The sequence below is a fragment of the Vicugna pacos genome, chromosome 8 (assembly GCF_048564905.1).
Source record: "Vicugna pacos chromosome 8, VicPac4, whole genome shotgun sequence".
NCBI lineage: Eukaryota > Metazoa > Chordata > Mammalia > Artiodactyla > Camelidae > Vicugna > Vicugna pacos.
The window spans coordinates 35,296,846-35,323,925 of NC_132994.1; the positions used below are offsets into that span (position 1 = coordinate 35,296,846).

At 42.7% G+C, this 27,080-nt stretch overlaps 1 protein-coding gene across 5 annotated transcripts; it reads right to left on the reverse strand.

Annotated features, from left to right (window-relative positions):
• Nucleotides 1–778: 778 nt before the first annotated feature.
• Nucleotides 779–27,080, reverse strand: SLC22A16 (solute carrier family 22 member 16). 5 transcript variants are annotated; one of them, XM_072966299.1, is made up of 9 exons: nucleotides 26,487–26,651; nucleotides 24,437–24,729; nucleotides 23,162–23,641; nucleotides 19,959–20,076; nucleotides 14,479–15,010; nucleotides 11,040–11,167; nucleotides 8,444–8,553; nucleotides 7,348–7,447; nucleotides 779–1,152 (listed from the first exon to the last, which is right to left on the reverse strand). In XM_072966299.1, exons 3-9 carry the CDS (start codon nucleotides 23,485–23,487, stop codon nucleotides 955–957), a joined length of 1,512 nt encoding a protein of 503 aa, XP_072822400.1. In that variant the 5' UTR covers nucleotides 23,488–23,641; nucleotides 24,437–24,729; nucleotides 26,487–26,651; the 3' UTR covers nucleotides 779–954. The 5 variants fall into 5 exon arrangements, with proteins under 5 accessions (XP_072822400.1, XP_006205719.1, XP_072822399.1 ...); XM_006205657.4 differs by lacking the exons at nucleotides 24,437–24,729; nucleotides 26,487–26,651 and adding an exon at nucleotides 26,954–27,080; XM_072966298.1 differs by lacking the exons at nucleotides 24,437–24,729; nucleotides 26,487–26,651 and adding an exon at nucleotides 26,687–26,830.

Genomic DNA, 27,080 nt, shown 5'->3' on the forward strand with positions numbered 1-27,080 from the left:
AACCCAAGTAAAGAAAAAAACCCAAACCTATGGAGAACTTATGTGGAATGCACACGCCTCTCACAGATAAGGCTATGCTATAATTTTGCAGTTGAAATGTTCAGGATCTTAAACTGTATTTGCAAAATATGATTTTAAGTGAAGTTGAGGAAACAAAATTTATTACTTAAAAAAAGTAAAATCTTCCTATAAATTACTTTTTTAAAGGCAAGAATACTTAATTTTGTATTTTTTTTTTTACATTGGCAACAGATACAGATGGTACTTAAAGTCAATTTCCTGGAAATGCCATAGCTTCTATGTAATGGGAAGGGGACTCATGGAGAGAATTTGGTAAATTTAGGAAAAATAGAATGTCAGACTAGAAAACTCACTCCAGGCATCTAGCTGATACATGTCCTTTAACTGGACCAAACACAAGCGCATCTGTCTGCATATTCAAGCCCTCTTCCCTCAGGGTGTTGGAAAGCAAGACATCTTTTTTTGCAGTTATTGTTTTTATGGTTACACTATGAAGATAAATGGTTTTTGACGAAGCATTCTGCATAAGACTTGAATTTAGAGTTATGATTCTAAGAGGGGAAGGACTATCAATAATAGAACTGTCAAGGGGCTCTGCCTCACATGCCCCACTCCTTCTAGTTGACAGGCCCAGTGGAGGGGGGCACCCTGGTACTGATGGGAGTATGCGACATTCCCTCAGGCCCACAAGAATCAACAACACAGAAGAACAAACACAGAGAAACATTTTCTGGCAATGAGAAAGCAGTGTAGAAAATGAGAATTCTCATCTTTGTTTTTATTTTCTTCTACTTTTACAAAACATTTTAAAACTTTCTTACAAAAGTTTTAACAAGACACATATATAACATGACATATAAGAGATGAGACTAATGTTCCTCTAATACAAAGGCATTACATGGTATTTCAGGTGCTGGAGGGCACCTGGCACATTTATTTATTAGGACCAGAATCCCCAGGGCTAATCACTGCGGTGTTTTCCAACTCGGTATTATTGGTCGTAGGAAGTAATTTGCCTGAATTGCTCTCTTTTTCAGTCTCCTCCCAAGCAGTTGTCAGAGGCTTCCCAAGGGTTTCTGGAAGCGTGAATGTTAGTAATCCACTCACGAAGGCCAAAGACCCAACAACCAACTAGAAAGAATTAAAAATTAATTAAATAAATACACATCAAGGAAGAATTGTACCCTTCAGAGAATTATCATTTCTTAACCTTTTCCAGAGGGCAACAGAATTAAATTGGACAATGACAGCTGTCATTTTGATTCCTCAGCGAGATCTTTTTGGTTACTTACATTCGACTGGGGGTGGTCCTTGAATTCACAGGCTTAATCTGATCACTCATTAACCATTGTGGATCACCTACTCAACAAATCCCAGTTACTGCCTGCATTATTACTCATGCAGGCACTGCCCTAGGAGCTACACAGTGGGGGAAAAAGTCCCTGTCCCATCTTCCCAGACTCTAGAGTCTCGTGGGGAAAACCAGAGCCTTGGGTGGGGCCTTGATGGTTGGAACCATCTTAGTCAATCCTCTCCCTTCCCCAGTAATTGACACGCTATCAGCGTTCGGTAAGTGGTGGGGAATGAATGGATGAATGCATGCATGCACAAATGAACGCTTCAATAAACCAAAACCTACAGAATTTAGGGGAAAACAAAACAGAAGCAGTAGAAACCAATTGCTACTGTGCGGAAGGGAGGTGGGGAACGAGGTAGGGAAGGGTGGTTCCAAGTGATTTCCTATAAAAATTCAGTATTTCTTTACTTTCCAGGTTTTGACACATAAAAGGCAACCTTTTAGACTAGCACCAAGATGTTTGCTTTTAAAAATACAAATCATATTAAAGACTAAGGTCTGCATATCTATTCTCTGTTGATCATTACGAAGATCTTGGGTGGATTTTGGAACTAAATCTCTCTATGGTTTGTAAAAATGCATTTTGTCCTCACATAATTTAAACTCCGTTAGCAAAAAAATACTGCCTGGGAAGAGCCTGTAAAAATAAATTAAGGCATGGTTTCTCTGATAAACCTGCATACTTGGTGTTTTACTGCCTCTGAGACAGCGCAACTGTGACGTGACGTGAGGCCACATCAGTAACAGGCATGACCTGGGAGGACAGCTCTTTATTTTGTTTTGCAGAACGCTGATAAGCTAACTCTTAGAAATACACGAGTAAGCCTAGAAGCAGCAGAATTGAAAGTGACATTGCAGAGGACATAGAAACCCCAGAAGAGCCCCCTGTCAGGGTCTGAAAAACACTAAGTCTAAACAAGAAACAGAATCAAACGGAAGATGCAAGACAGGACTCGATTTCCCTCTTGAACCTGGTAGTAAGAGCTGTCAAGAACTAAGCAAACTCAGAACCCTGCAGCTCCCTTCTCACTCCAAGCAGAAAACCTGACCTCCCACCGCCCCTGGCCAGCTCCCGCAACCCTGACAAACACCCCAACAACCCCCTCCACCCCACCTCTCCGCCCCCTGGCCAGGAGGAGCCTTTGTGGCCTCTCACCATTAGCAGACCCCCCTCCTTTCTCACAAATTTCTCATCTCTGCCTTTCCATAGGCTAGTTTCCCTTGGTAAAAATAAAAGTTCTTGAGCCTCTTATAATCTCCCTACTCACTCTGCCCAGAACTTGTGCTTGCTCCCTGTGTGGCTTAACTTGTCTGCTCCTCAGTCTCCTTATCCGTAAAATGGAAATAATAATAGTACCTGCCCCCAAAGAACTGCTGAAAGGATTAAATTAAATAACACATTTAAGGCATTGAAAACAGTGGTGGGCTTATGGTAAGGAGTCAATAAATGTTGGCTGTCATGTCTACTCCGGTTATTTTTTGAAACAAACAGAAGAGGCCCTGTGCCTCAGCCCGCACCCACTCCGGCCCCGAGTGCCCCCTCCTCTCCACCGCTGTCACCGCTCTGCAGCATGGCCCACTCCCACCACCCTCCAGTCACAGATTCCCAGCTGCCAAACCAGAGGGATGCTTTCCTGTTTTACTCTTTCTTAGTAATTGTCCTGTCATCCCTTCCTCACCTCCTCTCCTCCTCTGGGTTCCTAGTCACCTCCCCATTTCCTTGGCTGCTGCGTCTCAGTCTCCGTCCCAGACCCCTCTTTCCATCAGACTGGAAATGCCACTGTTCCCGGGGTTCTGCTCTTCTGTCTCCCTCACTCTCCCCTAACCTCTTCATAAGCTGACTCCCAAATCGGCACCTCCAGTGTCCCCTGAGCCCCAGACCTGTAAAGGCATCTGCCTCCTGGACCCTCCCCTGGCTGTCACGCAGGCACCTCATACTCATCTTGCACAATTCGAGTGCACTTTTCTCTCCAGCCCCAGAACAGCCCTTGTCCCTCCAGCTGCCCCCTCCACTGCCCCTAACTTGCCACAGGTCCTGTGGATACGACTGTGTCTTCCATCCTGTCCTCTTGAGCCCACCTTTAGTCTGAATGTTCTTCTATTCTGATCTCCTTTGAAACCCCTGCCCCTCCTTCCACCCTTATCTTCTGACTCCCACAACCCACCCTGGGTATTAGCAATAATGCTTGCACACAAACTCAGACTAGCCATGTTCCATTTCCCCTCTAAGTTTTAGCTTTTCTTTTCCTTCTGCCTGAAATTCCCTTCTCTCCTTCTCCATCTGACTGACTCTCCACCTGACTGGCCCCTCCAGACACAGATTAAAGGCTCCTCCTCCAGGAAACCTCCTCTCTGGCCCTAGCTTGGGTTGGTCACCCTCTCCTATAACCCCATAAACCCGCATTTCCCGATGGCAGCCCTCTTCTCTGGGGCCTTCCCCACCAGACTGGACCTCTCTCAGGACAAAGCCCGTTTCTTTCACCTCTACACCTTAGCACCTAGCACGGAGGCTACTTCAAAGTCAGCACTCAGTAAACCTTTGCCAGATGAGTTGATGAATACAAAGATGATATGAATTAGGTGTCCACTTTTTTTCTTAGATTATTAGAAAATAATGGCTGATAATAAAAGCCTCAGAACGAGTGATTTTCATATGCTGTTTTTCAAAAGAGAAAATATAAACTTTTATTCTAGATTAGTGTTTCTATTCCTCAAAATGAAAATACTGGCTCCCCAGGCTTAATAAATAAGTTTAATGAGAAGTTTGTTTTTCACTCATTAAGAATAATAAGCAACATTTGTTGTATCCAAAGGATGCACATTCACAGAATTCTTTTGCAAATATACACAAGACCCCACTGACACAGGTTGTCCTGGGGAAGGCGGACCAGGGTCAGGGTGGAAAAGGAACTTATTTCTCTGCATCTCCTTTAGGACTCTTTGTTTAACCTATGCAAAAGTCATGGTATCTAGGTCTGAACCCAAACTCTGTCACTTTTAAGGTGCTGCGTTAACCTTGCGGGAATAATTACCTTCTATCCATCAGTCTCTACATCTATAAAATGGGGATAGCAAATACAGTACCTGCAGACTCTGATGACTAATTTTTGTAAAGTACTTAAAATAGAGCTGTAATTTTAGTGATTTTGTAGCAGTTTGCTTTTATAGATTTATCTATCTTATTCTGGGTGGCAGCTTCTTTTTAAAAAATCTTTTCCATTTTTATGGAAAGCACAAAGAAGATGCTTCAGGAAAGGTCCATGCCCTAAAAAGATTGGTGGACTCTCCAAAACCCCTTCCTATGCAGACAAGACACCCCTCCCCGACCTCCAATTAAATGAACTTGACTAAGTGCTTTTTACTGGGACATGAGAGATCCACACTGAGCCAGTGATTCCCAAAGAGCAGACGCACACCACCTGGGTGTGCAAGGTGATTTTTTTAAGGTAATCTCAAACAATTTGTTTTATTGTGGAATTTTGTTCGTGAATTTTAGGAAAACCTATAGCTAGTATAAGACCCACCATTTCACTGTTATTATTGATTGGGGCAAAGCTAAATTTTTTAAGCCACCCTATTTGATTTAAAATATTAAGTAAATTATAACATGAATGGCCCACAAGGTGAAAGAAACACTTTGCTGGACCCAGTTGTGGGGACACAAAATCCCCTATCCTGCAAAAGTTCAATAGTTTAACTGGGGGACAAAGACATCCATGCCCTTAATACAGCCAGACTGTGATGGCAGGCTGTGGAAAGGGAACACACGGATGCTATGAGACCTGGGAGAGGAAAAGGTGGGTCACTGGACATGGGTGGCTTCCTTGAAGAAGTGGGTTTTGCTCTGCATCTTAAAAGATATGTGGAGGCTGCCTTATCTAAACACCTGTAATGTTTGGCCTCCTGTTAGTCTAGTCGTCCGGCAGAGGCAGTGCGGAGGGCCAACTGGGAGTGAGGCAAGTGGGGCCAGTTCTGGTCTCACCTCCCCAACTGTGTAAGTCATGGCCACTAAAGCCAGAAAATCCTGGCAAGGCCACCATTCTCCACAAAGCCTGGGAAGACCCTGTGAGAGGAACTTCACGGAAACACTGGGAAGGAATCGCTGCCTTAGCTCATGTGACGGTTCTGGGAGCCCTTCAAGGCTCTAACCCAGGTGAGATCAAGCTTCTGAGGCAGTTTGAGTCCTAACAGTTCTTGGATTTATCTCTTAAAAAGAAAAAAAGAAAAAGGTCTATATCTGTCTTGTTTATCTGACTATCTATCTACCTACCTGTCATAAAATGTAAGTATTAAAAAGCATAAAATAAATGCACAGTTTAAGAAATAATTATAAAGCAAACGCATCATGGTCTTGATCACCCACAACAAACACATCTTGCACCCCAGAAGCCTCCCCCTCCCTCCACCACAGGAGAAGGTCCTGGGTTAGTCACTTAGCCTATCCATTTTCCTGGTTTTAACATCACTTTCATGGCTATAGAACGTTTGTATAAAACTGTTTCCATTCTCTTAAAAAAAAAAAAGATATATGGAAGTTTGGCTAGGGGATGGGGATGGTGGGAGGTGGGGGAGAAGCATTCTGTGTAGAGGGAGGTGCAGGCAGAGGAGGGGAGGGGCAGGCAATGAGCAAGAACAGGGTGGGGGAAACAGAACACAGAACAGAATAGGGAAGATGGGCAGGGGTCAATCTGGAGAGGACGAAGAGTATCAGGCAGAGTTGGGGTTTGTTCTGAAGGCGAGGGGCAGCTGGATCGGAGCTGTGGTTCGACAAAGTACTCTGCTGCGGTGGGGATGGGGGTGGCAGGGAGTGCGGGAGAGGACCCGGGAGGCTGAGGGTGACGAGGAATTGAACAGAAAGCAGGCAAGCTAGGACACTTTTGAGAGTGGAGAGGATTTGGTATCATGGACTGGGAGGAGACTGGGGAATATAAAGTGATACTAAAGTGTCAGGCTGGAGGCCACAGACTCCCACCCCAGAGTGGAGCAAAGAAGCGAACGTTTGTCACCAGCCAGCTGGGCTGGGGAGCAGGGAACTTGTAAGAAGCCCATGGGGCTAGCGGAAGCATGGGCCTGCCGTTTGGGAGAGAAGTCAAAACTCAGGAGAGGTTTTCCATGAAGGGATTGGGAAAGATGGCCAGGATGGTCTTGGAGAGTGAGTGTCTTTAAGGGGCATTTAGAAGAAAAGAGGAGCACTGGAGGAGACCGAGAGGACACCACCTAGAGAGAGCCATGGCCAAGAAGTTCAGGGGAAGGAACTTGGGGGAGGCAAGAGTGGCTAGCACATGAGGGCTCTCCCCTAAGTCACTGCAGCACCTCAGGCCACCTCTCACATCCCACACCATCCTCTCCTCCCTGCCCCCAAGCTTTCCGACCTCCCATCTTCCTCCTGACCAGAGGGTCGTACTAAACCAGGTGTGTAGCTGTGCTCTGTGTGATCTCCCAACCTCTCAGCCCATCCACAAGGGAATCTGCAAACTGCACAGAACCACTCTCACTCTTCATAACCAGGAAAACAGCTCACACTACCAGAGCCAGGAGGACGCATACAGGCAGCCTTGCCCATGAAGAGCCTCTCAAGTTTCAGAGAAGCTGAAAACCACAGATCCCTAAATCTCTCCATCAGGCACCACCGGATCCTTCCAGAAGGAGCAGCCCCCAGAACTGGCCTGGACCGGTGGGAACACAGAGGCAAGGGCTAGGCGCAGGAGGTAGCCTGTGGATCCAGATTTGGGTGAAGGATCAAGGGAGAGTTCAATTAATTAGCAGCTCATGGGGGTAAAGAGGGAGAGCACGATCAATGAACAAGAAAACCACAACCACCCCCCTACTTACCAACCAGTGAGCTATTAATAAGGTTTCTACAAACCTCCAGAACTGAATTACAAATTGGCTTCCAGTAAATAAAAATACAGACAACAGTTGCTCTGCCCCTCTGCTATCTCGGTAAAGTTCTATAAACTGATGAGTACCTGGGGCGTAAAGATCCAAACGCTGGAGAGATAAATGCAGAATGGGGCCATGATGCTTCCCAAACGGCCCACCATGCTGCCGCTCCCCACAGCCAGTGACCTGGAAACACGAAGGGTGGTGGTGAGACAGCAGCAAGACCAGAAGACAAGCAGGGCACAGATGATGCAGAGGGTGAGGCAACAGCTGCCCAGAGCTTCTGCCCACCCTCCCAGCAGAGGATAAATAATAACACTTAAGTTGGCTTAATATATTTGGAAATAATTTTAATTTTTCAAGAATCGTTCGTGATTTATATTCGAACTCTGTGAAACAGCGGTGTATACAAGCATGCAGATAATTCAAGACAAGACAAAAAAAAGGGTAAACCAATCCTCATCATGAGGTCCTTACATATACTGATTCAGTCTAATATTGAGGATAGCATCTTGTTTTCTAGGGCAGGGGTTTATTCGTGCTATGGAATGGGGATTTGGGAAACTAAAAGATTTCTATCTATGGAACATTCTATTTCAATTTTTTAAAGTCAAGCAATATTTTAATAAGTTTCCCTTTGAAAGTTATCTAAAGAAATCTTATATAATGTCTAGCAGGAAGCAAAGAAAGTGCTTTTCATGTGAATAAGTATCTCTTATTAAGCCAAGGAGAGAGGTGCCAGGAGAAACCAAACCTGCCAAACGCCTTGATCTCAGATGTCTAGCCTCCACGACTGTGAGAAAGGACACTTCTGCCATTTGAGGCCCCCAGTCTGTGTTCTGTTGTGGCGGCCCTAATAAACTAATGCAGCTGACATCAGGACATCAAGAGATATGTCCTGAGAAAACTAGCCCTGAGTCATACAGAGAGTCAGTGTAAGTCAACTGCATCTGAGATTTAAATGGTTGTAGGATAAGAGAGTGTTATTTCAAAACAACCTCTCTAATATCCTTGTTAATGACATACAGGCAAAACCTCATATTCATCATGTAACCTTCCCATATCTTGGAGCTCCAGTAACTTCTACGGAAAGAAAGCATTTATACTCAAAGGTCAAATAAAATGAAATTGCACATAAGTGAAAGATAACAAGAAAACAACAGAAAAATAAGTAACTCCTACCTTACAATGGTTGGATACAGCTCTGCTGTGTAAAGGTAAACAAGGCCAATTGCTGCCCCTATGGAAAATTTCCCAGCCATAGTTGCCACCACAAACCAAACATGGTAATCCTGAAAATATATATATTAGCAAAATAGACCATCATTTAGTCATCAAGTAATATTTTTAAAAGAAAAACAGAAAACCCTTAAAATTACTACTTAAAACTTTCTAATTCTCCGGTATTTTTCAGAACAATGAAGAGTTTTATTTTTGTCTGAATGTATTTTGTAAACTCTATTCATGGTCCACAAAAGTTTTCCCTCTTTATGAAATGTAGACGAAAGTTTTACTGTGCTTCCCCCAAGCCTCGGAGATTTCAAATTACCAAATAAGAAAAGCCATTTGGGAAGAGACGCTTTGGAATGAGGCCTGCCCAGATGGTGCACTTTTGCTGTTGTTTCTGACATGTTCCACTTCCAGGAGCCCCAAAGACCTCCCGTCGTCCACCTTTTCTCTCCTCCCCCGTCTACCAGCTAGAGGTTGCGACTCTGGGTACTTTGGTTCCCTGTGTTAAGGATGGCAGCACCTCTGTCGACCTGAGACCCTGAATGACTCCATGGAGCCAAACACTCCCTCATCCCTTCCATAGCCACCAGTGAGGTACAACACATCGAACTTTCTAGGAGCAATAAATAAATGTCTATAATGTGAAGTCACTGAGATTTGGGGATGCCTCTATTAAAGGAGCCAGTGTCACCTTGTCACCTTAATTACTATTGTAGATAATATTTGTTAAATGAATTAATGGGACTTAAAAAAAAAAACTTGTATTATGTTGCCACTACCATTTGGAGAGAAATTTTATTAAAGAAGAGAAATTTGTAGTGAAGGGTTAGTGTTCTATTTCTAGAAATCCCCATCAGCCACTGTCCTGTCTTCCCCAGTACTGCTGGGGCTTAACTGCTGTAGAACTTGAGGGTTCCAGGATTCCCCTAAATCTGCACCAGCTCAAAGATAGCTTCCATCGATTCAACTAAAATAAGTGCAAGACACTTGAAAACAAACAAAAAAGGTGTGGATGAAGCTCCCTTGAACTGGCAGAGACCTCCTTGTCTTAAGTAGTTTTAACTGATATGCATCAATTGTATATATCAATCACTTGGAAATTTCAATCCATAAAACATTTGATTCACCAACCCCGATAATTAAGTGAAGCATTACTGTAAAAGGAAATCACTGGTTAGCTTAAATTTTAAACAATATGCAAAACTTAAAATGCCTTGATCTAGATGTTGAGATACTACTGCTTAAGAACGATATAATCACTGGAGAAAATTATATAAAATATTTTAAAGTATCATTATAGTGACCATATTTTCTAAATTCAGAATGAAAATACAGGTTCTAATAACATTTTGGGGGAAAAAAGAGGGGCACTTCTGGGTGCAAGAGGTATTCTAGGGGATGGAGTTTGCCAAAATGTAGAAATATGAACGTCGTTTCAGTAGTTTATGGCAGTGTTTCTCACTGAGAAATTGCATTTTTAAAAACAAACTCCTTGGGGGATTTATGCATGTTAGAAATTGGAAACTACTAATCTATCACAGTGAAAAACAAGACTATTTAAATCGGAACAATCCTGAACATAAGACTCATTATATCTTTCAGCTGTCTCCATGGCTCCCTGCCTCCTTCAGGTTTCTGATCACACTTCTCTGAGCACACCATCCTCACTCACCTTAGATAAAATAAAACAGTACACCTGTGTGTTCCCCTCCATACACAGTCATTTTCCATCCCTCATCCTATTTTGTTTTTCTTCATTATACTCAGAGAAACTTGACTTACTGCATGTCTTCAGCACCTAGAAAAGAATCTGGCACATACTAGATGCTGGATAGTTCTTTAACGAATAAATAAAGGTTTAAAATGACAGTAATTGCTGGAAGGTATAATCTACTCTCCTCGCTCAAGATTATCCTGTTTGGAGAGGGGAGGGTACAGCTCAGTGGAATAGTACATGCCTAGCACACATGAGGTCCTGGGTTCAATCCCCAGTACCTCCATTAAAATAAATAAATAAATAAATAAATAGTCATTATATGCAGATGACAATATCATATATAGAAAATCGTAAAGGCTCCACACAAAAGCTACTAGAGCTGATTAAAGAATTTGGCAAGGTAGCAGGATACAAGATTAGCATACAGAAATTGGTTGTTTCTTTACACTAACAATGAAATATCAGAAAAGGAATGACTATGCTTCAATTAAAAAAAAATAATAAATAAATAAACCTAATTACCTCCCCTGTCCCAAAGAAAGATTATCATGTTTACAAAATACAACACTGGCCATCTCTGGGAAATGGGATTATGGGCACTTTTTTTCACATTTCCTTTTTTCCTTAAATTTTCTACAGCAAACTTGTTCTACTTATATAACAGAGAAAGAATAACTTTCTTTAAGAAAATATATTTTAAATATCTTGTATATACTCTATCCATATGTCTGAATTCATCTTCATACTTCATGTAATAAGCTAAAAATGCTCCCAACAAACTACCACAGTATAACTAACCATTCCCTAAATTTAAAACATAAAATAACTCACCTTGGGGATCACCATCATCACAGCACTGGCCACGGCACTTGAGATAAGGGAGAAAATCAGAATGCTTCTTCTCCCTACACGGTCCATCCCGAAGCACACAAAGATGTAGGCAGGAATCTCCACTAATCCTGTCATGGAGCAAAATGACGCATCTCGATAAGTCATAGTGTCCAGGTGAACAAGGGGACCCTGCCTTCTAAGCCCCCTACTCAGAAGGAATGGTCAGCCCTCTCCCTGTTTCCAGGGGCTTCTAAGAACTATCCACCAACTGCCTGTGAGGCAGCAAGCTCTACCACTTTTCAGCTCACTAGAGTGGGGAGGATGACTGCTGTGACGTGCACTAATGCCCACATAATCCGCCTAGCATTTATCACCTGTCCTCGGGATCTTATCCCCACAGGCGGGAGCTCCCCAGGACACAGCGCACACAGCACTGGAGGACGGCCGGTTGAGTGAGTAAATACGTAAGCTAACAGACAACACTGATCATTTCTGACCTTTGGCTTCTCCTGCGTGGCAGAACTATGGGGAAATTCTTGTATCAATAACTTTAAACTTAGAAACTAAAGTAGGAAAGTTTAGGGTCGACTAGGTACGAAAACTGATGATAACTGCTTGGTAGATTTTAAACCTGAAAGTAAATCTAACATGAATCTCCCACAGAACGGGGACTTTGTCTTGGATCTCTTTTTATTCCCTCCCTCAGAACAAAAAATAAAGAGCTGAATCCAAAAGTCTATAACTGACTTAAACGCCCTTCCATGGAAGAACCAAAGTTTAAATCTTAGAACTAGAAGAAAAAAAAGCTTTACATCTTACCAGCCAGAATGCAACAGGGAGCAAGCAAAAAGATCTCAGCAAAACTGAGCGAACCCAACAACAGCCTTTGAGGAACTGTCCCTGTTCACCAGCCTGGATCTTCCACGCAATTCAAAAGTCAGTTTTCTCATCTCTCTGCAGCTCACCTAACCTCAGGATACTACCCAACCCTGCCTTTTAGGGCTGATATGCATTTGCCCATTGAACTACAGAATGTTACAAGCACCTTACGAGGCAGGTCTGGGCCTACATGTCTCCTACAGCCTTGGGAACATATCACAGGGGGTGGATATGCACTTTCTGGGAGAACAGTCTTAGCAGTACATCAGAAATTAAACTCAGGTGCAGCTGCTCAAAAAAACAATGGCTGGGCAGAGGCCAAAAAAAAAAACATTCTGAGCCCCGCTGGAGAGACAGTCTCCCTCCCTTTCATGAATGTGAAAAATAAACAACTCCAGAGAAAATGCCTCCCTTTCTTTCACAGCCCCTTTGTAAGAGCCAAGCCTGCGGGCCAGCACAGTAAGTACGTCCATTACTCTACTCTTTTTTTTTTTAAGAGTTTATCGAGCACTTTTCAGGATCAAATAAAACAGTGATTCTCATGGGAGTAGGTCTGGATTTTTAGCCCCACTTTGCAACTAAATTAAGTGATTTGAGCCAAATGAGTAGTCACAGCTCAGGCACCAGACACGTGAGGTCCTTGGGAGCCTCTTTCTTGCAACCTCTCTCCCTCATGTCTGATTCTCTCCACGTCTGACTCAGGGCTCCTCTCCACAACACTGTGTGCACAGCCACCAACCCGACCGCCTCCTGGAATCTACCAAAGCTGTGCAGCAACTGTGAAACAGCTGAAGAGACAGTTTAAGGTATATTCTACCCTGATTTTCCTTGAGTTGTTGGCTTCAGATACTGATACTATGTCTAACTTCTGATTTGACTCTGGGATAGAAACGGTGCAAGCAATGAGGCCCAACCCTTCTGGGACTAGGACCATGTGCCATTATTTCCTTCCCTTTATAACGTGTATCTCTCCAATCACTCAGACCCCATTCCGCTCCCCGTTCTACGTAACCCCAAAGGCACATCTTGAAGCTACTGAAGACTTTATCACCTGCAAGCAGCAAAACCTGCGCTGAAATTCCCACCAGCCCCAAACCATCTCAAGAAATGAAAAGTTGGTCAAAAATTTCACAGCACAGAAGTGTTGACTAGAAGCACCTGTCAGCCAGAGGACTGCTGGCAAGGGTAGTGACATGAAAAATCAGACACAGCAGAGACTATAAAACCATGCTATTTGTCTTGGAAACATTTTTATATTATATGATGAGAACACCCAGTTTCCTGAGAATTTATATCTCCATCAAAATTAAGAAGCTATATCATAAAGATCTAAAACAGCAGCATTATTGAGCTCCCCCATGCCACACATCCTCCCTTGATTCTCCTGGAATTTGCTGCTCTGTTCTAGGAATAGTGCATCATTTCTCAAATGGACACACAGAACAGGTTTGAGGTCAATATGGGCTCTTTTTACAAACTTGTTGGTCTGCCCAAAAAAAGAGTAAAGTTTTTTTTCCTTAAAATGACTTCTCTCATAATTCCTGCTGAGCTATAATAAACAAAAACAGACGTGACATTAGTGCACTTTAATGAGAAGGGGTGATATCTACATATAAAAAATGTAAAGCAAACTTTTCTAGGGATAATATCAAATACAGACAGCCTACATGGAAATAACCAGGAGTTAAGACTAGCTGGACAAATGGAGATTTCTGATAATTCTCTCACATTTGGTATGAATTTGAAGTCACACCTCAATTGATCACAGCAGTATCTGAAGCTATTTTAACCTGCCACTGAATTGAAAGAAGCATAAATTATAGTTGCACATATTTAGGTTACTTTACTGACTGAAATTCCTGAATTAAGGACATCTGAAGGTAGAAAGATACCAGAAGATCTCTGAGGCATGTTAAATTTTAAAAGGAATGCAACCGGCAAAGAAGAAAATGTAGTGAATAATCTTACTTATGTTAAAATATAAAATGTTTATCTGCACAAATATGTGGAGATGAATTAAAAGGGATGTGAAAGGGTACAAGCCAAATGTTACAGGGTTACCTCTGAACGACAGTTCTGAGGCGCTGCTGAGCTTAAGGAAGGAAGCGAACAAGGAGAGGCAGAAAGGGAAGGAGGGACTCAAGTCTTCTGACTGCATTTTTTTTTTTAAGTAAACATATGCATGTGTAATACTAAAAGAGGCCACAAAATATAGTTGGCAGTATTGTTCCCAGTAGAAAAAAAGACAAAAACACACTCAAGGGGGGAGGGTATAGCGCAGTGGTTGAGCACATACTTAACATGCACAAGGTCCTGGGTTCAATCCCCAGTACCTCCTCCAAAAACAAAATAAATAAACCTATTTACCCCCCAAAAATAAATTAAATAAATAAATAAACTTTAAAGGGGATGAGGGTCTAGCTCAGTGGTAAAGTGCGTGCTTAGCATGTGCGAGGTCCTGGGTTCAATCCCCAGTAGCTCTATTAAAACACACACACACTCAAAACTTCGTAGAGATGTCACTTCATTCGCTGCACTTAAATATAACTTAACCACTTACCCATGAGGAAGAGATTTAAATATTCATTGCCTCCCAAATTAACAGAATTCAAGGAAAAGCAGTAGAACCCCAAACACCCTGTGAACCAAGTCAGCCAAACAGTAAGTGTCCTTGTTCCAATATTGCAGTCATAAAACAGATCTGATAGGCTGTGCTTCTCAACTTCAGAGGGCTTGTTGCCAGCAGGACCATGGCAACTCAGTGATGAAAGTTCTGACAGTTTACAGGATCTCGTCTTATTCCACTTGGCCATCGTGTTAATTACTTTTTGTGCTTCTTCATATTTTCCCTCTGAGAGAAGCCAAAAAGGTGTCTCCGGGAGCATCCAACAGCACAGGACAAAGGGGACAGTCACTGTGGAGAGGATTATTTGATAGATCCACCAGGTCCTGACAAAGTAGCCTGTCAAAGCCACCATCATGGTTCCAAATGCAAAAAAGGAATGCAAGTGAATGGACACCCATGTCCGGGACTTCATGCCAACAAATTCTGTCACATAGACAAACACCACCACAAGATAGCCACTTGCAGCCTGCAAAACAAAGCAGAGACTGTGGTCCAGGTTAAAGGTCACACATATAACTACTAAGGAATCTGATCTCTCTGCAAATCACATACAGACAAGAAAAAATAACAAAGCATTGTTTTCTGAAGCCTGTATCACATTTACACAGTGGAGTTTAATCTGATCCGTCCTTCTTTAAATGGGTCTTTTCATCTTCCCACACTTTGTCCACCCCAAACGGTAAAACTTGAGTGGTTACACATGATATAAATGTTACACACTGCCTTTCGCTTCATTTAAATATTCCTTTACAGTGTGAATTTATTTCTCAGTTCCATGCAAATGTCTGTATCAATTTATCTACGTAGAGGAGAGCCTTATTATTAAATCCTAAGTTTTAAATGGGGGACAAAAAAATTTTGCTAACTTTGGTAGCTAGTGAGAACTTATGGTAACTAGTGAGAGAAAAAAAAAGCTTGACTAAAGCTCTATTTTAACAAGCAACAAAGAAAAAAAACAGACAAATTGGACTTCATGGAAATTAAAAACGTCTGTGAATCAAAGAACACTATCACCAGAGTGAAAAGGCAACTTACGGAATGAGATATATGCAAATCATATATCTGATAAGAGATTAACACCCAGAATATATAGAGAACTTCTAAAACTCAATAAAATAGACCCTTAAAGGACATTCGGTCCTGTCCAAAGCATCTGTAAATCACTTGGTCCACACCAAACTGTCCTTGAAATTTGGTCCTATCCAAAACATCCATAAGCATATTTGGCCCATGCCAAATGGTTCTGGACAGGACCAGATATCAAGTACCTTTTTTTTCATAAATTTATTTATTTATTTAAGTGGAGGTACTAGGGATTGAACCTAGGACCTTGCGCATGCTAGGCATGCACTCTACCCCTGAGCTGTACCCTCCCTGCTCAAGTACCTTTTGGCATGGACCAAACTTCTTATGGATGTTTCAAACAGGACCAAACATCTGCTAACCAAATAACTGAATTCAAAAATAGGCAAAGGACTTGGATTTCTACAAAGAAAATACACAAATGGTCAACAAGCACACAAAAAGATGCTCAGCATTACTAATCATTAGGGAAGTGCAAAACAAGATCACAATGAGATACCACCTCATGGCCATTAAGATGGCTAGAATCAAAAAAGAAGGAGGAGGAGGAGGGGAAGGGGAAGAAGAAGAAAAAGGAGAAGGGGAAGGAGAAGGGGCAGAAGGAGAAGAAGAGGAAGAAGGAGAGGAAGAGGAAGGAGAAGGAGAAGAAAAAAAAATAACAAATGTTGATGAGGATGTGAAGAGATCAGAACACCTAGCACCGTTGGTAGGAATGTAAGATGGTAGAGCCACTATGGAAGAAAGTATGGAGATTCCTCAAAAAGTTAAAAATGTAATTACCATATGATCCAACAATCCCATTTTGGGAATATATGCAAAAGAATTTAAAGGGAGATCTCAAAGAAATATTTTCATACCCATGTTCATAATAGCATTATTCACAGTAGCTATAAAATGGTAGCAACCCAAGCATCCATCAACAAATGAATAAATAAGCAAAATGTTGTATGTACATACAATGGAATACTACTTAGCCTTAAAAAGGGATATTCTGACATATGCTACAACATGACTGAATTTTGAGGACATTATACCAAGTGAAAAAGACAAATACTGTGTGATTCCATTTATATGAGGTATATAGGATAGTCAAATTGACAGACAGAAAGTAGAATGGTGGTTGCTAGGGGTTGGAGGGAAGAGGGAATGGGGAGTTATTTTTTAATGAGTACAGAGTTGCAGATTTGCAAGATGAAAAGAGTTCTTAGAGATGGATGGTGGTGATGGTTGCACAATATGAATATACTTAATATCACCAAACTATATATACTTAAAAATAGTTAAGATGGAAAATATTGTTATGTGTACTTTACCACAATAAAAAATGTGGGAAAAAACTATATTTTGAAAATGGGCCTATCTTTAATTTAACAAAATTTAAATTATATCAACAATATGTGATCATTCATGGAATAAACAAAGAATGACTCAAATGATGGAATTTTTTGTGGAGGGGGATGGATAGTGGGGAAATGATTAGAATTTTTCTTACAAAATTATTTCACATTTGACTTTTATAAAACAAATCATAAGCTAATTTTTGTAAAATCATTCTAGAGGGCCACGGATTTCCCCAAAGGTCTCTCTTAATCCTTCGATATTTGAATCATACTCTTTTGAAGGCTCATCTTGTCATTATCCCTGTGGATGTTAATTTCTTCAAAAAGTTAACTGGTCTACCTCTGCCAGATCCCAATTTGTCAAGGGATCTGCATAGGATTCAGGCAGTTTTACCCCCATGCTTTCAAAGACTTTTTTGTAATCAGGCATCTTTTGTAAGATCTGCAATTTCACTTTGCATCAGAGTCAGAAAGAGGCTGGCCTCCTAGTGGTAAGCAGGGAGGGGCTTGGTGGGGACTATTGTATTAGTGGTCAGTTTCATATTTTGTGGCAATAGCTTTTATTTCCCCACAAAACCCTGTAATTGCAACACTCAGATAATGAACCCTGATAATGAGGACTCCTATGTCCAAGAATCCAGTTGTTTGGTAAATGTTAGTTGCTATTAGAACAAAGAAAGATTATACTTCAAGTACTACAAATTTCCCCATTAAGAAAAGCTATAACATGAGTCCCCAAAATGTTTTTTTCAATGCCAATTCTTTCTGAGTCCACACCCACTTCCTACTGATTACTTCTGTCACTGGGTGCAGACAGTCCATACACAACTGCCTAAATAATTCCAGAAGACTCTTTGACTCCATTCACACCTGTCACCTCCACTGATAACACTCAGTTCCTCACATCTACTCTGACCCCACTGCCGACAAAGCAGCCAGAATGACCACTTCACCCCTGAATCCACTGAACCCCTTCCATGGATTCCAACTGCCTTCAGGAAACCAGGCAAACTCCTTATCATCCTACAAGGCCCTGCCTAATCATCTCCCTCTCCTTCATCAATGTATTTCACCTCCTCTCTGTTCTCCTGGCATCTGGACCTTCAATTCTTTCTCATCTCAGGGCCTTCTCACTTGCTGCTCCCTCAACCTAGAAGGGTCTTCTCTTACCTAAGCCTCAGAATAAAAAGTCTCTGACTTTCCAGACTCCCCACCCCACCCCCAACCACAGGACCCCACCACTGTTAGTCCTCCACCATTAATACTGAAGGTATTTTTGAAGATGGCCTGTCAATGTCTTGCCTTGGGTTATGGAAACAGCCTGGTCTGGTTTCCTTAGCATTACACTCTGTGGGCAGATCAATAAATGTGCTGAGTAAATGAATCTGCCCACATCTTCCCTAGTCAGAATTGTATCAAAAATACATTTCCCCAAAAAAACAAATGAAAGAACCACAAAAAATTCAGGCCACATTTTACAAATGTATTCTACAGGTGGCTATTTCATTTTCTTGGCTCTGGAAGTCTAACTCATGATATTCTGAAAGACCAAAGTAGGTATTTTTTAATTAGCCTATTAAGTCTTCCCAAAGAGGGCTCTGCCCTCTCTCAATACCTGTCTATGCCTCTGTTGAACCTGTGTGAACCACCATTCCCAGAAGGTCTCTGATCAGATCTCACTCTGCATTTCCCCTTATTCTGTCTTCGATGGAGACAGAACTGCTGGTTGTTATCTTTTGTATTAAAAACTCTCTACATTCCTAAATATATGTACACTTTTTTTTTAAGATGCAACACCTTCAGTTCTCCTAAATTTTTTGTTAAGTGCATCCTTCTATCCTTCGCCATCTGTGTGGCTTCCAAGGAAACTTTTCCAGCCATCAATGAAGACTCCAAAACAGAACACACCACTTTGCCCTCTGAGGGGTGCAGTGACCTCCTCTTCTGCGACTGAAGTCTTTGGCTTCTCTCCAGACCTAATTGTCCATTCTGGTGAGAGGGGATGCACGCCCTGCTCTGCACGTTCAGCAAGATCACAAGCTCTTCCTGAAGATAAAACTTCGCTCTGTTGTCCTTGACCAGAGACCTCCAAACAGAATCACTGCTCCTGTTGTTTGGTAGTTTAGAATCTGTCTGGAAGCCTCACTCAGCGTGCAAACAGCTCCCTCACTCGCTGGTCCACTTCCAGTAACAGTCATCATTGTAAGGAGCACCTAGGCATTGCCAGGTACTGAGCTGCGGATGCTTACCTGAATCTCACTGAACCCTGGTAACAACCCGGCGAAGCGGGTATTATTTTCTACAGTTTACAGATCAGAAATTAAGGTTCAAAGAGGATAACAATGTGTTTGCCCAAGATCACATAGCTGAGAAGCCAGTATCAGACCGAGCTGGGATTCAAACTCCTGCCCTTTCCCCTCCACTCCCCTGTTCCCCATAACAAAAAGGCCTGATGCCTTCTCGTTTTCATTCTTCCAGCACATTATGCAAATGACTTTCTTAACAATGCACCTTAAAGGCTTTTCGGCTCATGCATACAAGGCCTGACTAGACTGGTATAATTGCTCAGAAGTAAAATAATTCACCACCATTATTTGTAATGGTTACAAATAATGACTTTTTTTCCTTCTTTCTTTCCCCTATGCCTTCCTCCCTCCCTCTCGTTCTCCGTCTCTTCACTCTCTTTTGCTTCATTGTACTGGTTAGACTCTCCAGCACAATGCTAAGAAGTGGTGTTTCACAGATCTTTACTGTTAGTTGATTGTGGAATATGGATCATGTGTCGGGCAAAGAGTCAAAGTTTCTGCCTAGTAGGCAACAATTTTTCATTTTAATGCATTCTATTCTAAGCATAGGTCACTAATATTCTACAGAAAGACTCCTGCAGCAGAGGATTCGAAATGAGCAAGACTAAGAGAGTTGAGGTTTAATGTAAACGTACTGCAGTAGAATTAGAGGTTAAAAAACAACAAGGACAACAACCCAACTCACAATAGCAAGAAGAAAGCGTGCGATCATGAAGCTGTAATAATCATATGTGAACGCCGCTGCTACGCCAAACAAAAATATACCGATGCTTGTGGACCACAAGACAAGTCGTCTTCCTGCCCTGAAAAACAAGAATCACACAGTGGAAGGAGCAAGGCATGGCTGCAACAGTTTAAACACCCACATTAATTCATGAAAGATGAATGTTACCTCTATTTTCAATAGTTTATGTTTGTTGTCATTCATTCATTTATTTAGAACAAATCATGAGTTAACACATGATTTCTTCAAGAGGCCAGTTTTTTAGCAGGCAGGCCTCTACTGGAGCTGCTAATACACACACAACCACTCTGGGTGGTCCCCAGAGGACCTCCTCACTGGATCTGGAGGCAGGGGAGGGAGGACTTGTCCTTTCCCTGCCAGGACCTGCTCTGTGACTGTTGGACTGTCTTCCCTGTCAGGCTGGCTCTGCCCACCAAGGGTGAGGCAGCTCTTACTAAGCCCCTCTAAAAACAGAAGTCTTGCTACACTCTGCTCCTAGAAGAAGTTGCCTTATATTTACTTGCCCTATATTTTCATAATTGGGAAGAGCATTTCTTTGTCTAAAAAGCAAACAAATGTAACAATTATATGCCTGCAGATTTTTAAAAACTGATGTATAATTCACATGCCATAAAATCCAACCTTTTAAAATATGCAATTCAGTGGCTCTTAGTGTATTCACAGAGTTCACCATCTAGTTTCAAGACATTGTCATCACTCCAGAAAGAAACTCTGCACCCAGGAGCCATCATTCCTCTCCCTTTGCTCCCTCTAGCCCCTGACAGCCACTAATCTACTTTCTGTCTCCATTAGAGTTCCCTATTCTGGACATTCTATACAAACGGAGTCGCACAATATAGGACCTGGCTTATTTTACTAAGCATTACGTTTTCAAGGCTCATCCATGTTGTAGCATGTATCAGTACTTCATTCCTTTTTAAGACTAAGTAACATTCCATTGCACGGTTATACTAGAATTTGTTTATCTATTCACTAGTTGATAGACATTTCCACTTTTTTGTCTATTATGAATAATGTTGCCATGAGCATTTGTGAACAAGACTTTGTGTAAACGTATGTTTTCAATTCCCTTGGATATATACCTAAGAGTGGACTTGCTGGTTCAGATGCTAATTTTATTTATTTTTTGAGGAACTGCCAAACTGCTTTCCAAGGTGGCTGCCCCCGTTTTACAATCCCACCCATTCCTCCACATCCTTGACAACACTTGTTATTGTCCATCTTCTTGACTATGCATTCCAGTGAGTGTGCAGGGGTATCTCCCTAAGCACTGATGTACACTTCCCTAATGATTAATGATGTTGAGCATTTTTATATGTGCTTATTGGCCATTTGTATACATTCTTTGGCAAAATATCTATCCAAATCATTTGCCCATTTTCAAACTGGGTTATTTGTCTTCTTATTGTTGAGTTATGAGTTATTTATATAATTTAGATACTAGACTGTCATTACATATATGATTTGCAAATATTTTCTCCCTGTGAGATGTCCCTGACAGATCATTTTAAGGCAAAAGAATACAGTTCTGAGATTCCAACCAACAGGCTTGCTCAGTGCAGAAGAGGATATGCAAGCAAACTGGAAACAGTCATCTTCATGGCTTCAACCCTCTCTGCTCCCACATGCACCAGTAGGGATTGTTGGCCCTAAACATGAATGTTCCCCAATCTTATTTGAGCCTGAATGCCATTTAAAACTATTTTTCATCCATCCCTGATCAACCCCCTCTACCACCCACAAAGTCTTCACTCTCAGCAGATGAGCAGCCCTCTCCTGCAGAGAACAGAGACCATCAAAGAGAAAGCCCCACAACTTCCTGCTCCGCCCACCTGCCAGCACCACTTACATCTGCCTTCAGCCTTCTCTTCTTCCCTCCTCTCCAGGGACACACACTCTTTTCTCTCCAAATACCATTTTGCAAGCTTTGTATTGGATCATGTCTCTTCCCACTTCCTCTGAGGCCTTATTCTACCAATTACTTCTTTTCCCTCTATCTTTCCCTCTCCTCTGACTCCTCCTCTTCAGTTCAAGTCTCTTCCAGCCAAAGACAAGAAGGTTCTCTGGACCCCTCACTCCTGTAGCCACCTTGCATCTTACATTTCCTCCCCTGACAGACTTACCAGAAGGGAGTATCAACCTCCTCAACTCCTGTTTTCTTCCTCTCCCCACCAGCAACCTAACTTCCACACTCCCCAGGGAGACAGTTATGAAGCAGAAGATTCTTAAACATTGAAACATAACTTCAGTCACCAAATTAATCACTAGACTTCATTTTTGCTCCAATTTCATTATTCGAATACCACCTCCTGGAGGGGATATGGGTAGTGGGGGGAAGACCTGGGTACTCCACCCTTTGGGCTTCCATAGTCTTTGCCTCCATTGCTTTCACTTCTGCTATGGCCCTGGACACAGCAAAGTCCTATAATTTTTCTTTGTATGTGTTTGTTGGCCCCATTAGACTGGCACACCCTGAGGGCAGGGATTTATGACCTAAGCAGTTGTCTCCAGGTTCCCAGTGCCCAGCACAGGCCTATAAAATTCACAACCGTGGAGACCAAAGAAGTAAGTTCATCTCTGTGCTTTAGGACAGGTACTCAAAGCATGGCCCATGTCCATACAGAGATGAACTTTGCTTTATTTTAAGAGTTACATATTCATTGTAATGTGTATTTCTAAAAAAATATGACTGGCATATCACACAATTTCATGGGTATCATTGCTTAGGACCAGGCTATACCTCTTAAAAAACAACTCTATTTAAAGGAAAAAAAAATCAAATAACATTGAGTGGTCATATGTCCAAGGCACTTTTTCTATATTAATTTTATAATAACCCTCTGAGGAGAGTGCTATTATTTTCATTGCCAGCTTACAAACAAGATTTTGAAACATAGGTTAGGCAATTCACCCAGGGTCCACCGTTCACAAATGGCAGAACACAGGTAGCTTGTCCTCAGAACTCATTCCCTTGACAGTATGTTATTTTGTGTCCCTAAATAACAGACCAGCAAAGAAGTATGTATTTAGAGAGGAGGTATGAAGATGACTAAAGTTTTTAACTTAATTTCCTGTCCCCTAAGAAAATCACACAGGGAAATGAACCCTACACTGACGCAGTAATCCTAAAGAGTCCATTTTACCTGTCAGAAAGGTAGCCGAAGATCACTGCTCCCAGCAGGACTCCAAACATAAATATGGGCTGGATCAGCCTTCCAAACCATTCCCGGTTACACACCAGATCCCACTCAGTCACCACGGTGCTTTGCCACTTGCTCTTGTCATAGATGTAGCCATCCAGGCAAGGAAAGCTACTCTTATGGCCATTATAATCATAATTCAAACTCGACTTGTCATCCCTTCGGAACCTGCGGCAGTTTGTGAGCTCCCAGACCTCACCGTTCTGTAGCTGCACTATGATGTGATCTTCCCGGCCTATGGAAAATCGGCTCCAGATGTCCTCCAGCATCCAGCCAGAGATATCGTGGAAAAGAACCTGACTCACGTTGCCAGGGGGCCTGCAGGTATGCTGGGGGGACACTGACAAGAACACAGAAGCCAAGTAGTGGATACCACAAGAGATGTTCTGGAAGGCACATATGAAATAGAGGAATATCTGGTATCTGCAAAGAGAAAAAAAGGAAGTTATTTCTGGTCTACGGGCTAAAAAGGGACTTAAGCAAATATGAAAAAAAAATCACGCTGGGAAGGTCTTGAGCATTCTTTCAATTCAAATTTATTTCCCTCTTACAAGGATAAGTTCCTGGGGCAGGGGGTGGGGGAAGCCCTAGTTCCTTAGGCATCTAGCATTGTAACATATCATTTTCTCCCTTATAACGATTGTTGCCATCAGGTGTCCCCCAAGCTAAGGTCCCTTAAGAACAACAGACTTAGAGATATAACATATCACTGTGCCCACAGCTGGAGAGAAACACTAACGGAAAAAGAACCATACAGACACAATAGACAGAAAACCCAGAGAAAAGAAAAAGCAAAGATGATCAGAACTCCCAGGAAATAGACCAATGGCACCTGGGTGACAGGTGGAACAAATTACTTTCAGCCCTAGATTTATATCATTCTATATAATGAAGTATAACTGGTGTTATCCCACTGTGGTTAGAGCATGGACTCTAGAGCCAAACTGCCAAGGTTCGACTCTTGTCTCTGGTTACTTAGCTCCTGGGTCTTTGGGCAAGATCTTGCCCTTTCAGGGCCTCAACTTCCTCATATGAAAAATGGGTTGTTGTGGGATTGTAAAGAGTTAATGCATGTAAAGCACAATGACACACTGTAGGTGCATGTAAGTGTTAGCTGTTACGGTGTTCAAAAGGTGAAGTCAAAGAAGAAGAGCCTAAAAGGTTCATGTACTGGGAAAAAACACACTACCTATATTCACTGGGGAAAAAAAATACTACCTATATCCATAGATGTAAGTCAGTGACAAGGCTCCACAGTCCAACTCCGAAATTTTTAACCATCTCTCTCTTTATCCCAAGATAACTCAGAGATCCGGGTTCTTAGATCCCCAACACAGATGCCTGAATCTCAGTTTCCTCAATTCCCTCTGACAGGGAGCTTCAGTTATGAAGTTTCTGTAACGTCAATAGAGCTTCAGGATAAGTCTTGGAAAGGTTTTTTAATTCTTCTTAGTGTCCCACTTTCCTTTCTTAAAGGTGATCAAGATAGTGCTTCCCCATCTTAAAAATGACTAATGAGAAATTAGAGATAATTAGGGTTTTCTGCATAACACTTTCATAGGTTTCCTTGAGACTAAATAATAATACACTATAACCTCCCTTTCTATTTATTAACAATAGAGAGATCAATTAGAGCAAATACCAGAAAAAATATGGAGTACCGTATTATGGTCACACTGTTTTCACCTTTTGCTGTAAGCACTGACTGGTTACCCTTTTCCTTCCTATAAGCAGCTTTCACAGTCTACACTTCCCATCTGGATGGGGACTCAGGTAACAGTAACAGCCATGATTTACTGAGAACTTACTGAATAATAAGACTTTTCCATACATTATTGTGGCTGGCTAAGGACTGTCTCCCAAAATCCATTCTCCCAACATGGTAAGCCACATCTGACCATGTGAGTGAGGACAAAGGGAGCAGCTGACCCAGGTGCAGAGAGGAACCCCCAGGCTGTGGATGATGGAGCTGCCTCACCCACTTGGGTCCCTGGATGACCGCATGGAACAGAACCTGCCGGGAACAGTTACCAGAGAGGAAAAAATTTCTAGCTGAGGGATCTCTTTGTTGCAGCAACTTAGCCAAACACCAACTAATGTAAGTACCTTAGTTAATCCCTAAAATACACGGGGAAAGAATGGTATTAATAACTACTACCTCTTAGGATTACTGTGAGGATGAAATGAGAGGCTGCATGTGGAGTCCTTATAATAAACATCTGTAGTACTATTATTACCCTCATTTTACAGATAGAGAAGGGAGAAGTAAAATGCTCAAGACCATACAGTTAATACTTGATAAGCCAGGGTTGGAACTGTGACATCCATCCCCAGAGCTGATCTTGTAAATCCCATGCTATTCTGCTTCAAGACCTAGCAAGGACCTGGCTGGGTCCCAGGGTTGTGCTCAGGAGAGCATCACAGTTGAGAGCATGGGCTGTGGGGGCCAATGGACATCCAATTCTGCTCTGCTTCTAACAGATTTGTGATTTCTCCTGCATGAAATGAGAGTGACCCACCAATCTTACGGGGCTGCAGTGAAGATTAAAGAGGGTAGCATGTACAAAGAACATGTGACAGAGCCAGGCATAACTCAGCATTCAATAATGCATGTAGCAGGAGGAAGCAGGGGAGAGCTGGGGCTTCCTGCCCCTCTGCCTGCTCAACAGCTTCCTTTTTGTGGACACTGGGAATCACAGCCAACATTTGTGCAACTTTTACTTTGGAGAACAGCACCACATCATCTCCTCACCACAGGCCTGGGAGGGAGCTAAGGTATGGATGATTATAATTCTCACTTTGCAGCCAGGAAACTGAGACACAGTACTCCCAGGGTCAACTAGAGGTACGTAACAGACCAGGATTCAGACTGAGCTCCAAATCTCTGATCCACATGTTGTATGGCCGCTCACCTCCTCTCATCCCAAAACGTTCTGGGTCAGACAGAGGAGTATTTCTCCATGAGTGAGTGAATGAGTGAATGAATGAATGAATAAATGAATGAATGAATATATTTTAAATTTTTAAAAGCAATTTGGCAAATGAAAAGTGTGACAACTGCACAAAGGTTTAAACTTAGATCCCACCTTGCGGGAGCTGTGGGTCCTTGAGCCCATGAGTCTCAGTGTCCCAATCATTAAAATAAGGATTCACCCCCTTTGCAAGATTCCGAGGGCATCAAATGAAGAACTGTGTAGCTGGCACATATTAGGTTTCTATAAACGGCAACAAAGTCTGACCAACTGTTGTTTCCGGGGCAATTCAATACCTGCCAGGCACTGAGGGAGACTCTACCCTCTGGGCAATGAAAGAGGAGCCCGTTTGGCGGATTAGAGAAACGAGCCGCCAAGAACAGGCACTCCTCTACTCGTGTGACCTGGCCTCTTCAGCCCGGCCACCTCACTCTGGCTGCCGCAGAGGGTGCACCCCACGTTCCACCTGCCAGGGGGGTGCGAGCCCCGCACCCACCACTCCCGAAGCTAGCCCCAGCGCCCCCAGTCTCGCTCTGGGGAGGTCCCACCGCCAGAGTTCTAGAGGGCAAGCCCAGCCTGGGGCAGGAGTTTGGATGCAGGCCTCTCGATTTCTCTGAGAAAGGAGGGTGGGTGGAGATGATTTCCGAACACGAGCGCAGCGCGAGTACCCCGCCGCAACGGAAAGAAACAGACCCCACCGGCGCCTCTATCCACGTGATGCCCGCTCCCCTGGCACCGTCCTCCCCCCGCCCCCACCTCCTACCTGCCGAAGTGCCCCACGCGGTCAAAAATCATCTCCAAGTTGCGGGACCCCATGGTGCCGCCGGGCGCTGCGCTCCGAAGCGGGACGCGTCGGGCTAGTCTAGCGCTGGGGGCTGCGGGCACGGCGC